Below are 15,596 nucleotides of genomic sequence, written 5' to 3' on the forward strand. Positions count from 1 at the left end.
AATTTTGTTTAAAAAATAGTAACTTAATATTTAAATATTCATGAGAGTTCTAGCTTCTGTCCCTGCTGCTCAACCTGCCGTACTCAGGGTTAAGAAAAGCAGGCATGAAAGAGAAAACTCATGCGTGCTTGCTTTGGGCAGCTGACAGGACATAAACAATTGCACGAGTGCAGCTGATTGGTTGAGGAACTGCAAAGTACTCATGGTAAACCAGCCAGAGGCAGACATGGGTGGGTGTTCACACACAAGCAGAGACGTGACAAAATCATGGAGGTTGGAAATTTTAAATAGAAGTACAGAAATTCTATTTCTCTGAAAGCGATAAAAGGCAAGTTTTAAAACATTTGTTGTGTTTTATTGTATCAGAGACCTATTTATTTATTTTTTATCTACAAACAATAAATTGTATTTGATTGGGATAAAAATAAAACACTCGAGTAACATTTGGATAGTTTAGATCAGTATGTAGTGTGTGTTGTTAATTCCTTCTCTTAAGTCTCCATTTATTTCAATTATATATTCAGTTTTATAACAAACAGTTGAATATATATTTGAGTTTATAAAATAGAAACATGCTTGAACAACCTAATATAAATTATAAACTTCTATTAAGATGGGATGTGTGTGTGTGTGTGTGTTCAGAGTTTCCATCAGGGCCAGTGGTCACCTACTCTTCACTGAAGTACTCCACTAGTCCAACCACGTTACACAATCTCACACATATCAGCTGTGAACACAGATAAACTCTAATGTCCTGATTTATCCTTTGTTTCAAAGTTACTCTTTGTAAGTTTGTATTATTTTTAAACTTAACTTTAGCCCAAAGTTCAGAAAGCTCTGAACAATTTTATTATATTAAAAAGTAAATACAGAAAAACAAACTCTGACATCAACATCTATCATCAGCCTTTCAGACTGTTTGTGTAACTGAGTATTTCTACTCTTCTTTTTTAAAAAAAAAAAAAAAAAAAGACACGTAAATAAAATGCAGATTTTATTTACGTGTCTTTTAACTTTATTTTTCTCCTATGGAGCAAATAAAGTTTTCCTATAATACTGAGCGTATGGAAAACCAAAACTGTCACTCCTTCACAGATGAAGGAACAGATCAAGGTGCTGAGGCCTAATTTCGTGGCTGCTTGATTTATGCATGGTGTATGACAGGGCTGTTCATCCATGTTGCTTCTTGGATCAATTTTGATAGACACTGACCTTCACAGACTGAGAACACTCCACAAAGAAAGAGTACAACACACAAATATAATCATTCTGTGTCTGGAAACCCAGCAGTGGTCACTGACCTGTTGATCCTTTAAGCGTGTTAAACACAGACCACATGTGTACAAAATGAGCATCTCTGATCCCAGCTCTGAACATCATGAACACACTGTTGTGTCTGTGTGCTATCACAGCTCTGATGAAGACCCTTCACCCTTTTCCAGATTTTTTGAACATTTGAAAAGTACACACTTACATAACTAGACTTAACGATTATAAATACAGATATCAGAGTCGCAGTAAACGTCACCCTAACCTGAAAATGCATTTTGTTGTTGCTGCTCTGTTTTTGTTCTCACCTCTCCACCTGATCTGAAATCAGACTCAGTGTAATGCATGTAAATCAGTCACAGCAAATCAAAGGCTGTCATTACAACTACCTTTGATTTGAGATCATACTCCTGTGGAAAGGTGAAAAAGACACGTAAACAAATAAAGTGGTGCATCTCATCCTTGTTGAACTGATGATGTTTTTGAGCTTCAACTCATTGCTGCAGATCACCCAAAAGCATGTGTGATGATTCACTGAACCTCATAACTAAATCTCTTTACATGCCTTTCTTGCATAAGAAACTTTACTCATGACTGTATATCTATAAAGACAAATTCACTTACAATTACTGCATTGCAGCAATAAAAATGAGAGGACATAATCTCAAAATTTGTGAGCAAACCCTCCTGCTGTCTCTTGTTCAGGGTCTTTGCACAGGGGCCTTTGCAAAGATGCAGATGAGGCTGAGATGCAGGAGCTGATGTGCAGTCAAAGCTGTCCCCAAGCAGCTTACAGTATGTTTTTGTATGAGTGTAGGTGAGATAGAGAGGGGTAAACATAAATTTAAGAAAATAAGAAAAAAAACAAAAACAGAGGTCTTAGACAATCCAGATTTCCGTATTTCTTCGACATCTCATTAAGAAAACCGAACAGGTTATTCACACGTCATTTCGTGCATGACCGCTAGAGGGCGGATAATTTTAAAATGTGGCTGTCTGTCATGAAAACATGTTTGCTATAAGGACATTTTTGAAGTACAATTGCGTTATATCACTTATTTTCTTTCTTTTTCAGAGGAGGTACAGAAAACAGGGAAGAAAAAACGGACATAATTAGAAAAAGGGGGCGGGGACTAATTTTCTGTAACTGAAAAAAAGAACAAAGGTCACATCATAGAGAGGAACGATGAAGGAAACATCTCTGCAAAGTCTGCTCAGTAAGTAAAGACCTCTTTAATTTACTTAAAGTTTATTTGTTGTCTTTTTGGTTGCTGATTGAATACAGATGAAATAAAATGACATAAACGACAAAAATGAAACAGAATAGAAAGCAAGTTTAAAACACAAAGAAGACCAAATCGGCTGTGAGGAGGAAGTTTGCAGGCTTAACACAAACAAACAGGCTATGAAAAACTTAATTTAGTAATTTTGAAAACAGAACTGTGCAGTGGACATACATATCACCTGTGCTGTCCTTTAGACGATACATACAAAAAGTCTGCAGTATGAAAATAAATAAGAAAGATATGAATATAAATGGTAAAATAAAATAAAAGATAACAATAAAAGTTATTTATTCACAAAAATAAAAATAATAAGCAATACCAAACTGTAGTTTACACTATTGTTTCTACACAAAGGTAAATGTAGAACTACAGTCACTGATCTCTGACACAGTGTTATAAAAATAATTTAAGTTAAATCTATGATATCATCTTGAAAATAAACATGTTTTATGTAGAGTTTATTTCTATCAGTGTTTGTGTTTATGTCTGTGGACGTGATTCATGTCTGACTGCAGTCATCACATTTCACAAATCACAAGTTTCACATTTTGACATGAAGCACAAAGCAGACTTTAGAGGAACATTTTAATCAACACTGACACCACAGAGTCTCTTCTCCTTATTGGACACAGCAGTACAGAAGAAAATATGACTGACTGATGAAGAATTGATGTGTTTATGAAAACTCAAACCAACATTTCCTCTTTAGTTCTGATCTCACTGCTGAGCTGCACAACAAACCAAGGTCAGTAACCTTCTTCTGTCACAGTTTAAACCTGATAAATGTTCACTGATATAACCTGATTGGGTTCATGTTTCACAATGGAAAGTGTAACAGATCATCAGTTTTTCATTTTAACCCTCACAGCTCGTCTGACTGTGAGTCCCAGCAGCTCTCAGTTCTTTAAAGGAGACTTTGTGTCTCTGAGCTGTGAGGAGGACGACAGCTCTGCTGGATGGACTCTGAGGAGAAAGACAAGCAAACAACAGAGGACTCAGTGTGGAGATGGGTGGGGAAGATGGTCTGGTTCTTCATGTAGCATTAGCTACATGGACCCATTGGACAGTGGAGTTTACTGGTGTGAGTCCAGAGAGGGTCCCATCAGTAACATGGTTAACCTGACAGTCACTGGTAAGCTGAGTGTGTGGAGTTAGTGTTGATGAAGCTGTGTGTAAATGGATGAAATGCTGTAGTTTGTCTCTGTGTTGAGGTGGATCAGTGATCCTGCAGAGTCCTGTCCTCCCTGTGATGGAGGGAGATGACGTCACTCTGCTCTGTAAAACAAAGACCACTCCCTCCAACCTCCCAGCTGCTTTCTATAAAGATGGCTCCCTCATCAGGAAGCAGCCTACAGGTCACATGACCATCCAGCATGTTTCCAGGTCTGATGAAGGCCTCTACAAGTGTGACATCAGCGGTCATGGAGAGTCTCCATCCAGCTGGATCACTGTCACAGGTGACACACTCACCTGTCTGTGTTTCTGCAGCTTTCAACATTCACAATGTGACGACAACTTAATGACTGTGTTTGTTTTATTTTAGACAAACACACCACCACACCTCCACCTACATCCACAACTCTGGCTTCATCCACTTCTCCTCCATCACTGTCCTCCACTGCTCTCTCTGTGTTGTCATTTCTTAAATCGATCTGTGGGTTCTTACTGGTGTTACTGGTTCTGTTAGGGAGGACACGTGTTCACAGGAAAACTGAAGGTGAGACTCAGACTGTTTTTTACAGTAAATTATTTTGATGTGATATTCACTAATATGTTTCTCACAGTATGAAACAATAAATTAGTTTGCTGTTCATTCTGGCTCATTTCAGTTGATGGAGGAGACGTTAGAGATGACATCACGCACAGTCACAGAAAATCGCAAGTCATCAACAACAGCCAATCAGAGGAAGCAAAGGTAGTTTTTAATACACTGTGTGTTGGGGGTTCATGTTAATATTCAGAGGAACTATAAACGTTGGTTAAAGGAACACTGTGAACTCACTGGGCTTAAACTAATATGTCACACAACTTTATGAATACAATATTTCGATATGTACAAAAAGTCTCAAACAAATTCAAACATTGGTGACCTTGACCTCAGATTCAGATGTAAAGTTCTCTGAAAGTCTTTTTAATGCAAAAAGTCAAAGAGGTCATGCAGGATTTCTTAAAACAATGCCATAGATGTATTTACTCAGGAATAATAGATTATCTACTGATAATCTCTGACCATCTGGAATTTGGCAACTTCAACACAATTCATGCACATTTTATTTTAAATGTTTCTTATTGTTTCAGTATAAGAAACAATGGAAACGTCATATATATATAGTAGCAGACCTGTTTCAATCTTTAATAAAATAACATTCAAAACTTTTTCCCAGTTGACATTCAGTGTTTTTTTCATAGTAATCACTCTCCTGCTCTAACTGGATTTTGATTATAGATTTTCATTTCAACATTAAAGTCTGGAATATTTTTAAACCTGGTAAAGGATGACCTTGTAGTCCTGTCTTCCAGTACTTGTGCTCTCTGGAATTTTTGTGCCACCTAAAGCCAGGAGAGAAGAAGAGGCCAACAGAGAGCAGAGATCCTGAGAAAGCTGAAAGTTGGGAGACAGGAGAGAGAAGAGTTGTGTTAGGCTGCTTTTGGCCGACAGAACAGAGTTGTATGTTCTGAGTATGTAGGTGACCGTTAATGAATGCTGTTCTTTGCATGTGTTTTTCAGCCTGTGGTTAGTCTGTTAACAGAAACTAACAGCTCTGTGGTCGTCATGTTTCCTCTGTCAGATAAAAATACTTCAGCTGCTCAGGTTGTGCTGCAGGACTGTTAGTGTGCAAACAGAATCACACTTAGTTCAGTTCTCCTCACATACAGTGGCTTGCAAAAGTATTCGGCCTCCTTGAACTTTTCCACATTTTGTCACATTACAGCCACAAACATGAATAAATCTTATTGGAATTCCACCTGAAAGACCAATACAAAAATCATACTTGAAGTAAAATTTAAATGAACTGCACCGAATCATCTCAAACTGTCCTAAAACCACAACAGCTCCTCCTGCTGTTTCCACTGAGCTGAAAAATGATGACAGACAAGGATCTCTCCTCACTGTGCTGACCATAATGCACAGTATATACAGTGTGACAAAGTGTGGGTCTGTTTTGTACCTTCTGATAAAATGTTTTTTTCTTCTTATATTGTTTAACATCAGCAAACAAATATAACAAGTGAGTCTTATCCCCACAAAAAAGAACTGATTCAATTTTTAGGAAATATTTTCATTGTGCTAAATAGAAAGCAGTACTAAATTGCTGTCTTTTTTTTTTTTTAACACAAATCCTTTTTAATATTACCACTTTTATAACTTGTAGCATGTCATGTCCTCTGTGTGTGTTTTATTGTACAGAGAGTGATCCTGTTCCCGTCCACTCAGCCCTGAGAACTGAAGAAATCATTTATGGACAAACAGCTGTCTGAACAAACAGGCCCTGAGGTACAGCTGCTCTTTATTTACTAAAAGCAGAATAATTCTTATTTCAAAATATCACTGGTGTCATTATATGAATTATAACTGTTACATACTACAGTAATGCTTTATTGTCATCAAGAATTCTGAGATCTGACTTTATGTTTACTGTGCAGGACAGAAGAAAAGAGATGTATATTGTACATTTGTGTCATCATTATTTTTATTGAAATGATCTCATGAGAAATGTGTCCAAACCCTTTCACTGGTATGGTCTGAATTTAAAATGTTCAAAGTACAAAAGTACAAAAGTATAGGATCAGCAGAATTTGCCCAAGAATGAAAGTAAAACTAGAGCTTATGACTTATATCTGATTTTATCCTACTGTACATTACATTACTGTTCCTTGTATTCATGAGGGGAACATGTCCACAACAGTCTTTTGTCTGTCCATGAGACAACTACTACTATTTTCATAGAAGAGCTTCTTTTTTTTTTACAAAGCAATTTCTCTAAGTTTTTTTTTCCACACAGACATATTTTAAACTCCTGATGTGACATCATAACAGCTCTGCCTGATGGTTCATGTATCCTCTGCAAAAATGAGGCTCTTATCTTTTTAATGTGATGTAGGGTTTGTCTCTTTTGTTTAATAGAAGTGAGCATGCAGATTATTAAGTTGTTTTCCTTTGCCTCTGTTTCTTTTTATAAATAGCTGAATATGATAAACTATACAACAGCATGTGACAGATCTGACAAACTTAGCACGTCAATTGTAAAAATCACTTTTATAAAGATGAAATCACATCAGCAGCATCCTCCACCTGTAAGCTGTCATCCATCTTGTAAACTGTATGAACATAGGGAGATTTGTCCTCTCTAAGTAATTGATTTTAGTAAGTTTATTTCGCATTTTGTAGTTAACATTTTTTGTGCGGCTGTTTTGGCTGTTAATAGGTTAAACTTGACCTTATAGTTGGGTGTGTGATAGAGAGCGAATTGAAATCACTTTCATGTCAAAAATATTGGCAGGTGCAGGTGCTGTGCAATATAATACTTTACACTTTTTATTTATTATTTAATCCTTCACATTTACGTCATACTTACTTCATACTTAATACTGAAACTTCTTTAAATTCCTCCCAAATTTAGAGCCGATCAGTTTAACTTCAAACTGAGCTCACACATATACTGTCTGTATACAGTGTAACTAAAAGTAACTAAAATATAAATGTAATGCATTGTTTTGAATGTCCTCTGTAGCTTTGCTCTTTGTGTGGCACCGTGCAGTTGATTCTACAGCGTTGTCCTGCTTTCTCTGCAGCATTAATAAACTTTGCTGTCACATGTTGTTCCTGTCGTGCGGTTCTGTGGGTTTCAGAAATAGCAGTGATGGAAAATTTGAACAGTGTTTATAACTGATACACACCTCTGTCCTATTGGCCCATCGTCAAGTATGTCAATGACACCACTGTGGTTGAGACAGTGTACAGGTTGGATATAGATAAGTTGTTCTGCTGGTGCTCACTATATAACCTCAAGCTGAACATCAAAACAAAAGACCTCATAATGGACTTCAGGAGACACAGACAGGTCCACTCCCCTCTCACAATAAATGATGGACACATGTCGTAGTCACCTGCGTCTCCCGCGGCTTCTTCTCCTGAGTCATTCGGACTGTTATTAAACACTATCTGTCCCTGCTCACCCACCTACCTCATCCATCTGAGCCACGGCCTGACTAACCCTCATCACTCAGGCAAAACACACAGACTCTATTCAGATCAAGCCTTTTCTTTGCAATGCTTTCAAGCACTTTGCAACTATTTTGTTCTCTAATGTATGCCTTTCTCTTATTTGTGTATATATTTGTATATATATTCCTCCTGATTTCATAATTGTATTTATTCTTTCTGTTTAATATGTTATTTTATTCATCAGTTGCTGTGGAACACCTAGAATTTTTTCGTACATGTACAATGATAATAAAGGTCTTTTCTATTTGGGTTATTCAGTCATTCATTCACTATCGCTGGAGAGCAGACCAACCCGGTCTCTCTCATTTGTAAATGTGCAGTACTGTGTCAGCTGCAGTGGATGTTTTGTTTTGTTTTGTTTTTTTGTCTTTCAGGAGCCCATTTATGTTTTCATCAGTACTGAGGCTTTGCTGATAGCTTTGATTTAGCTTAGCAACTTTGATGAAGTTGAACTAGGTTGTGTCTATGTGTCTTTTAGCAGTTCTCTGGTTCAGTGCTTCATTTTCTTTGTTTTTCTCCGTTAGTTCTGATCTCTCTGACCAGCTGAAAAGGTGCTGAGTTGGGTGCAACCCAATACCAGTAAAGTGTTCCTAATATAGTGGCTGATTGATATTTGCATGGTGTATAAAGGCATCAGTCACAGAAACAGGGTGTGGGAGTTTCCCCCCCACTGGGACTCGTCACCATTTGACCCTGGAACTGAAGAAGCTTCTCGGATGAGAGGTGAAACGTCTTCAAACAACTTAGGCACGCGGTGACACACACACACACACACACAATAAATGCTACATATCTCTTACATGGTAACAGAGATACTGAAAACAACATAATGAAATCACTGTCATGTACACGCACACTCTATAAACCTACACTGGAGTGTTTATTTTTATGTAAAGCATTTAACTCATATATTTGATGCAGTTAGGTCAAGTATTATTCATATGACTATCATAAGATTATCACAAAAACTATGCTGTTTACTGTACTAATGTGTGACCTTTGACCATGTTGTGACCTATTGTCTAAAGGCAAAGCAAAGGGTTAACCTAAGGGTGTCCTTTTGGGCAGGGCCCTCAGCCAGAGCCCTGGCTCAACCCTGGCCTGTACTTGACCCTGCACCTGCTGTTCCTGGGCACGTGGGAAAGTTACTCAGCAGCAGGAGGTGGGACTACTGGTACCTTTAAAAGGGGGCCTGGGAAAGACCTCGGGGCTTTTTCCTGCTGTCTGTCTGTTGGGGTTGGTCCCAACCTGCATGCGCTTACGGTGAACACCCTACGGGAGCTTTGCTTTTCCTTCTGTTTTGCTGAGCTGCACTGTTCAATAAAACAGCTGGCATAGAACTTTGCTCCTCTCCTGTGATTTTTTGTGTTTTTGATTTTAATTGAAATTGGGAAGCTGAGATCCACCTATTGCTAATCTGAAGAATTACTCTCAATTGTGACAACCACACTTCCATACTTCCACAATTCCTTCCTCTGGCCATCACCAGTAGGCGGTAGGTGAAGTGTCTTGCCCAAGGACACAACGACCGAGACTGTCCGAGCCGGGGCTCGAACCGGCAACCTTCCGATTACAAGAGGAACTCCCAACTCTTGAGCCACGATCGCCCTATAAGTTGTGGGTAAATATAAATTTCCAAAAATGCAAAGTCTGTTGCACTAAGAAGTAGTGATGGGCAGATGAAGCTTCATGAAGCACTGAAGCTTTTCATCCAATTGGTTCACCCCAACGCAAAGCTTCGTGAAGCTTCATTTGCTCTAGTAGGACATCTACTGGACGTAAAAATATTAGTTGGCATGAATTTGAAGAGTGTGGTATTTTGCACACAGCCTGTAAATGTCAACAACAAAAGGAGTGTGTAAAACATGTATATTGTAGTGATGGCAGTATACTGTGTATATTTATACTGGCAGTATGGAAAATGATTATTTGGAAATGCTTAAAATGGAAATGATCATTTACTGTGAGGTGAGGTGTGGTTGGGGTATGGAAAGTGGTTGTGCTTTTGTAACGTTGAGGTATGGACAGCTACACACTGAGGCTTTGAGCCTCAGTCCTGCCTGTTCACATTTTATTCTGTAAAAACTAGATTGTCACTGCTTTTATGACCTTTTTAGTGGGGAGAACATATCTAGGATTTAATGATTTAACATATCTTTTAATTCTTTTGTCCTCCACAATGCTAAATGGCTGGGAGTCCTCAATCACCATGCTAACCAGGTCTTCATCTATTTGAGATTGTTCTCCTGAGGAAAGACAATAAAAACAAAGCACAAATATAAATATCACACACATCACTTATTACAGTTGTATAATATTGTTATATCATTTAGTAAGATTACTGCATGCTATATGGCATTTGATGGCTCACCTGGTCTTGCTCCACAATCGGTGTTCCCCTTATTCTCATGCAAAGCTCTGTAGTGCCTGAGCATGGATGAGGTGTTGTTGTTATATCCCAGCTCCCTGGCACATAGCAAACACTTCACCTTGTACAAAAGTAAAGACAGCTTAACATAAATTGTATTGCACCATCAGTATTATGAAAATACATCTTCTGTAGAAATTTACATACTCTGTTGGGAGGAATAAGATCAAAATGTTCCCACACAGGGAAGGACATCCTCCTCTTCTTAGCTGGCTCCATCCTCTCCTGACTTTCTCTCCTCACTCCAACCTCCAAACTCTCACTAACTGTAACTCTCCATCAAACACCCAAATTTTGAATGAAGTCTGAGGGGTTTATATCGCTGTCATAGCTCGCGGCAAAGTTCGAACCACTTCCTGAACCAGTCACGTGGTTTAGCCGGGCAGCGAGGCTTCGGACGTCATCATTTTCAGCTCCTCCTATAAATGAAGCATGCCTCGATACGCGCATCGCAGAAACGCCCCCTCAATTACTCGACACAAGCTTTGAAGCCTCGATACAGAACGTCACATCACTACTAAGAAGCGTGCGGTTGATGAATTGGGACACAGCCTATGTCCACTGTGAACAACCATCTCTTAACAGAGGCAGTGGCTTATGACACAAAATGTCTGCCATCTATTCTACTACACACTCTACTACAATCATTAAAAGTATATGAAAATAACTTGATAAAATAACAATAGGAAGTTAAACAAGGGGTGCTTTAGATGGTGTCAGTGGTCGCTAAATCCACAATCCTGCACCTTCTCCATTTTCTCAATTCGACAGCCAGCAGGACTGAGGTACTGAGGAGCTGTTTTTAAGTGACCACATGGACCATCCTGCCCACAATACCACATTACCACATTGTTATGGAAATGTAATTAATAAAGCCTGCAGAGATAATGAGCAGTAGCCAACATCTTTTAATAAACCCAAGCTTGAGTGAGAGAGAAGCCATCGCAGCACTGACAGCAGTCTCTCTGAAGATCCCAGTATAGTCCTGGGTTACATATTACATAGCTGTTGCTTACACATTTGATCTTTCCTACGGAAAAATTTTACAATCCCTTATCACCTTTTTAGAGGGTCATAGCAGATTGCCCTTTGCCACTTGCCCAGTCCTCAAAGACATGGTAAACAAAGGTTCTTGAAATGATATGTTAAAGAAAAGTGAAACAAAATGTTCTCCCCTACCAACGAAAAACAGCTGAGAGCATCTTGACCACAGCAGAGAAAAAGTTGTACACTGGGGGTGATTTTGAACTATGGATATTAGGCCATTCAACTTCGGATTTTGGGTCAGACTACTGCAAAATCTTGAGCCATCAAGCCAATTGAAAAATTCCAACAGTTTCTGAAAGCAACAATCCTCCTTATGTCAGTTATATTACAATCACAATTATCATTGTGTTTATCCCAGGTCAACATCCAAATATCATGAAATAACACAGAAAATAATACAGCAAAGGCAAAACAATAAAAAAGATCCTGAAAGTTGAATGAAAAATCAGTTCTCTGCAGAGCTGCATCACACTTGCCGATTCTCTCTTCTCTCAATCAACCTTTGTTTTCATGTGACTACAGTACAAAAGTGCGTAGTCACTGCTTTCAGGATGCGTTGGAATTCTTCCTGTTGATCAAATAGTTCATTCATTACAGGAGTTATAGATGATTTAAAAAAGGTGAACACCTGTCTAACACCAGCGACAGGTTACACTTCAGAGTGTTAACCATTACGATCACTGGGCTTCGTTGAGAATTTTGGACAGACAATGAGGACAAAAGCTCCAAAGTGTGGACACAGATCCTTATTCACTTAGCTGGTCTTTAAAATTTCAAGTCTTTGTCAGAAGAAACACTTCTAATAGAGATTGCAAATGTGGCGTCATTCAGGGGTAAAACTGCAAAGGATTCTGGGAACAAGTGGCACAGTCACACAGCGATAAAAAGAAACACAAAAAATGGCAAGAAGCTGTTGTATTATTAACTGCAATAGCCGGTAGCATGGCAGCCACGGGAAGCCAACAGGTAAAGAGATCGTTTTTTTTTTTCGGATTACATTGTGGAAGAGAAATTGTTCAAGCCATGTTTCCGAAGTAACAAAAAGCCAACGGATGGCCTGAATTGCAGCCATTCAAAGACCAAATATAACGTTTCAAAACACTCCAGCTCACATGTTAGTGTGCTCCAAGCATTTCCACAAATGTAAGTCTTCTGTTGTAGTTGTAATTACGTAATTAATCATAACATAGTTGTTGATGTAGGTTACAAATAAGTTTTATATTGATTTGAATTGAATTTGTTGCGCTATGCTGGTTTGTTCACTGTGGCTTTGTGGGCTAATGTTTGTTGTGTTTTGTAGGAAAACCAGCCTACAAAATGCTGGAATGCGATCCAAACTGGGCACCCTCTATCAACCTGGGTCATACCGAGTTTAAAGCTGCTACCACAGCAAGATTTGATTGGTTAAGAGAGAGAGCGACATCAAAACAGCCACGAAACGTCCCGCATATATATGCCCAAGGGTTGTATTGAAGCAATCAAGTGATGAATAACTGTTTTCCAGTATGTTGTTTTGCAATGTTGTTGTTTTTGTTGTTGCATTGTAGATTTGTTTTTCACCGAAGCAGCTAATAAAGCATGATGGAATACAATTTTGCGTCTTTCCTGTAAGATTCTATAATAGAATGAAACAATAATGCCAGTTATAAATAAAGACAATGAATTGAATGAATTACGAAACACTAATTTTATTTCTATTAGATCTGAAAATGTTGTGTAATACTACAACCTGAAACGACAAATAGATGTGTTTGCCTGTACAGTAGAGACAATAACAGCTGTGAAATGGAATAGTCCAAATCACCAAAGTAAACTGGACCTGGGCTTGTTGGAGGGATCTGAAGTTCCTAAACATTTTGTAAGCGTCTGCACTAAAACTTAGGACCATATAATAATAAATATGTGCGTCATGAAAGTCAGGCAGCACGCTAACGTCCTTACTTAACTCTGTATGCTTGTATGGGTCTAACCCTTTCACTCCTTTGATTTTTTTCCTCGTCCATTTTTTTGCCTTTTTGTCAAGTCTGTCTTTGCACGGACCTGCCGTGTTCTCCGTTGTTTTGTACAGAACTGTTTTTGGGGCAAATAAAATGCAAGTAGGGATTAAAACTGCAGAATTAATGATTACCGGTGCTGGAAATACTAGCGCTTGATGCAGTGTTTTGATTTTGTTGCCACGGGTACCCACAAAGCAATGCACGGAAGTCACGTGGTCTGTCAATCGCTATTGTGCTTTGCACATTGTGTTTTTTCCACAATGTTGACACAGTAGTATTCCTAAAATTTAGACAATACTTGTACAATATCTAATTCCATTCAATCAGTCCCTCTGCTTTAATAATGATATTTCTTTACCAGACAACAGAAAGTAGTTTGTAAAAACAAATTGCTTGCTAATAAAAACTTCAATTCCCTGAATCATGAAGACAATTTATAAGTACACACTCTATAATCCTTCCCGACTTCTTCCTGCTAACCATGTTGTTTGTTCCTAGAACCACATCTAACCTTATTTGCCTTTTTTTAAAAAGCTACTTTAACAGCTTAATATCCCTAATGATTTAAATGTTGGTGAAGTAGATTCACCTTTATGTCACCTTGCTTATGCTTCTTTAAGCATCAAGAAACGTCACTTACAGAATTTATGGGTTTAAAGTAGCATAGGTATGGTTACATGACAGAAAACTGCCACTACATTTAATTTTGGGAGCTCTCGAATAAGAGATCTTAATCTTAAATTACAGAAGGTAAGGTGATTAATCATTAAACTGATTTTGCCTTTGATCAAAGTTCAGAACATACAATACAAGTATAATACTTGTAATACTAGATGAAAGTTACAGTGTTTCCTTAACTACAATCTGGAATTTGAACTATCATTAAATTCACATGTCTCGATTTTCGAGAGGATATTCACTCTGTTTTGGTGTCCTTATTTGACAGTAAAATCTGTTAGAAGATTAAATAAAAACCTTGTTTAAAGTCAGCTTCAGGCATGTTAGAATTTATTCTTTTATAGGACATAAATAGACAGAGACTAGACTAGAGATGGCACCAGAAGTATGGCTGACTCTCTGAGAGAAAAAAACAGAGCAATCAATCAGTTAATTAGGGAATGGCCACCGCTCGCTTTACAGGCCTGACAAGAGATGGTTGCCATGGTGATGCTAGAAGCAATGTCTCCTTATAGGGAGATGTCTGAAAGGTGCAGGAGATGAAACATGAGCTTTTGAGCTTTTTGACCAATCACATTAACATTCTGTTTTCATGACATGTAATAAAAGTGTTTACTGTCTGGGTGCGGCAGCACTCTGTGTCTGAGCCAGAGAGACGCAGGTCCATGGTACCACTCAAAACTAATTTAAAATTCTAAATGTTTGATAATAAATTATAAAGAAGAATTTAAAACAATTTAAAACATATTTGTCTTCTTCTCTGAAAGAACAGTCAACATATTGAAAAAATAAACCAGGTAAGTTATACATTATTACTTTATTAATGATAAAACTTATAAATGATTATTTAAACATTTTTTAAGACACAATAGATATATATGTAAACATTGAAAAACTATTGTTAGGATGCCTGGGTTGTTGACCCAGAGTTTTGAGTTTATTATGTTATTTATCATTTCTAGTCTTTGGGTTCTTTGTTAGAGTTCTGTCTTTTGGTTTATGTCTCTGTGTAATCCTTAGTTGCTGTCTCCCCTGTCGGCTATATCCCCGTGTCCAGTCAGTGTCTGTGTCTGCCCTGGTCCCACATCTCTGTCCCCCCTGTTGCAGTGCCTGCCTATGAGTCTGTGTCTGTAAGTTAAGTCTGTGTTATGTTTCCTGTTTTACTCTGGAGGTGCGTGTCTTATGTTAATGTGTCTGGTTTTGCTTCCCCTGTTTCGTTAGGCCTGATTTGCCCCCAGCTGTGTTTCCCTTCTGTTGCTCATTCCCTGATTGCTCCCTCTGTGTATTTAAGCCCTGTGTTTCAGTTTTTCATGGTCACGATCTACCCTCTTCTTGCTGTGTAGTCTGTCTGAGCAAGTTTATTTGCAAGTTTAGCATTAAAGCTGTTTTGAGTTCACGTTTTGCCATCGAGTGTCTGCACTTTGGGTTCTCCTACTACCACTCCTGCCTGCACACAGCCTTCACATAACAACTATTGCATATGATAATTTGCACATACATATTAAATATATACCAAGCAGCTATTAGAATGGAGATAAGAAATTTTAAATGATAAAAATCTTATATAATAAATATGGCACAGTAATCACAATGACTATCTATTATACAGACACAAAGAATGGAAGAAACCTGTTTACTGCTCATCCTACTGCTCTCAGGTCAGT

At 38.1% G+C, this 15,596-nt stretch overlaps 1 protein-coding gene across 1 annotated transcript; it reads left to right on the forward strand.

The window, feature by feature from the left end:
* The first annotated feature begins 202 nt into the window (after positions 1-202).
* LOC134646984 (low affinity immunoglobulin gamma Fc region receptor II-like) lies at positions 203-15,159 on the forward strand. The gene is made up of 7 exons (XM_065470024.1): positions 203-230; positions 1,975-2,064; positions 3,424-3,687; positions 3,767-4,012; positions 4,099-4,272; positions 14,953-15,062; positions 15,154-15,159. Exons 1-7 carry the CDS (start codon positions 203-205, stop codon positions 15,157-15,159), a joined length of 918 nt encoding a protein of 305 aa, XP_065326096.1.
* The last annotated feature ends 437 nt before the right edge of the window (positions 15,160-15,596 follow it).

The sequence above is a fragment of the Pelmatolapia mariae genome, linkage group LG3_W (genome assembly GCF_036321145.2).
Source record: "Pelmatolapia mariae isolate MD_Pm_ZW linkage group LG3_W, Pm_UMD_F_2, whole genome shotgun sequence".
Classification (NCBI taxonomy): Eukaryota; Metazoa; Chordata; class Actinopteri; order Cichliformes; family Cichlidae; genus Pelmatolapia; species Pelmatolapia mariae.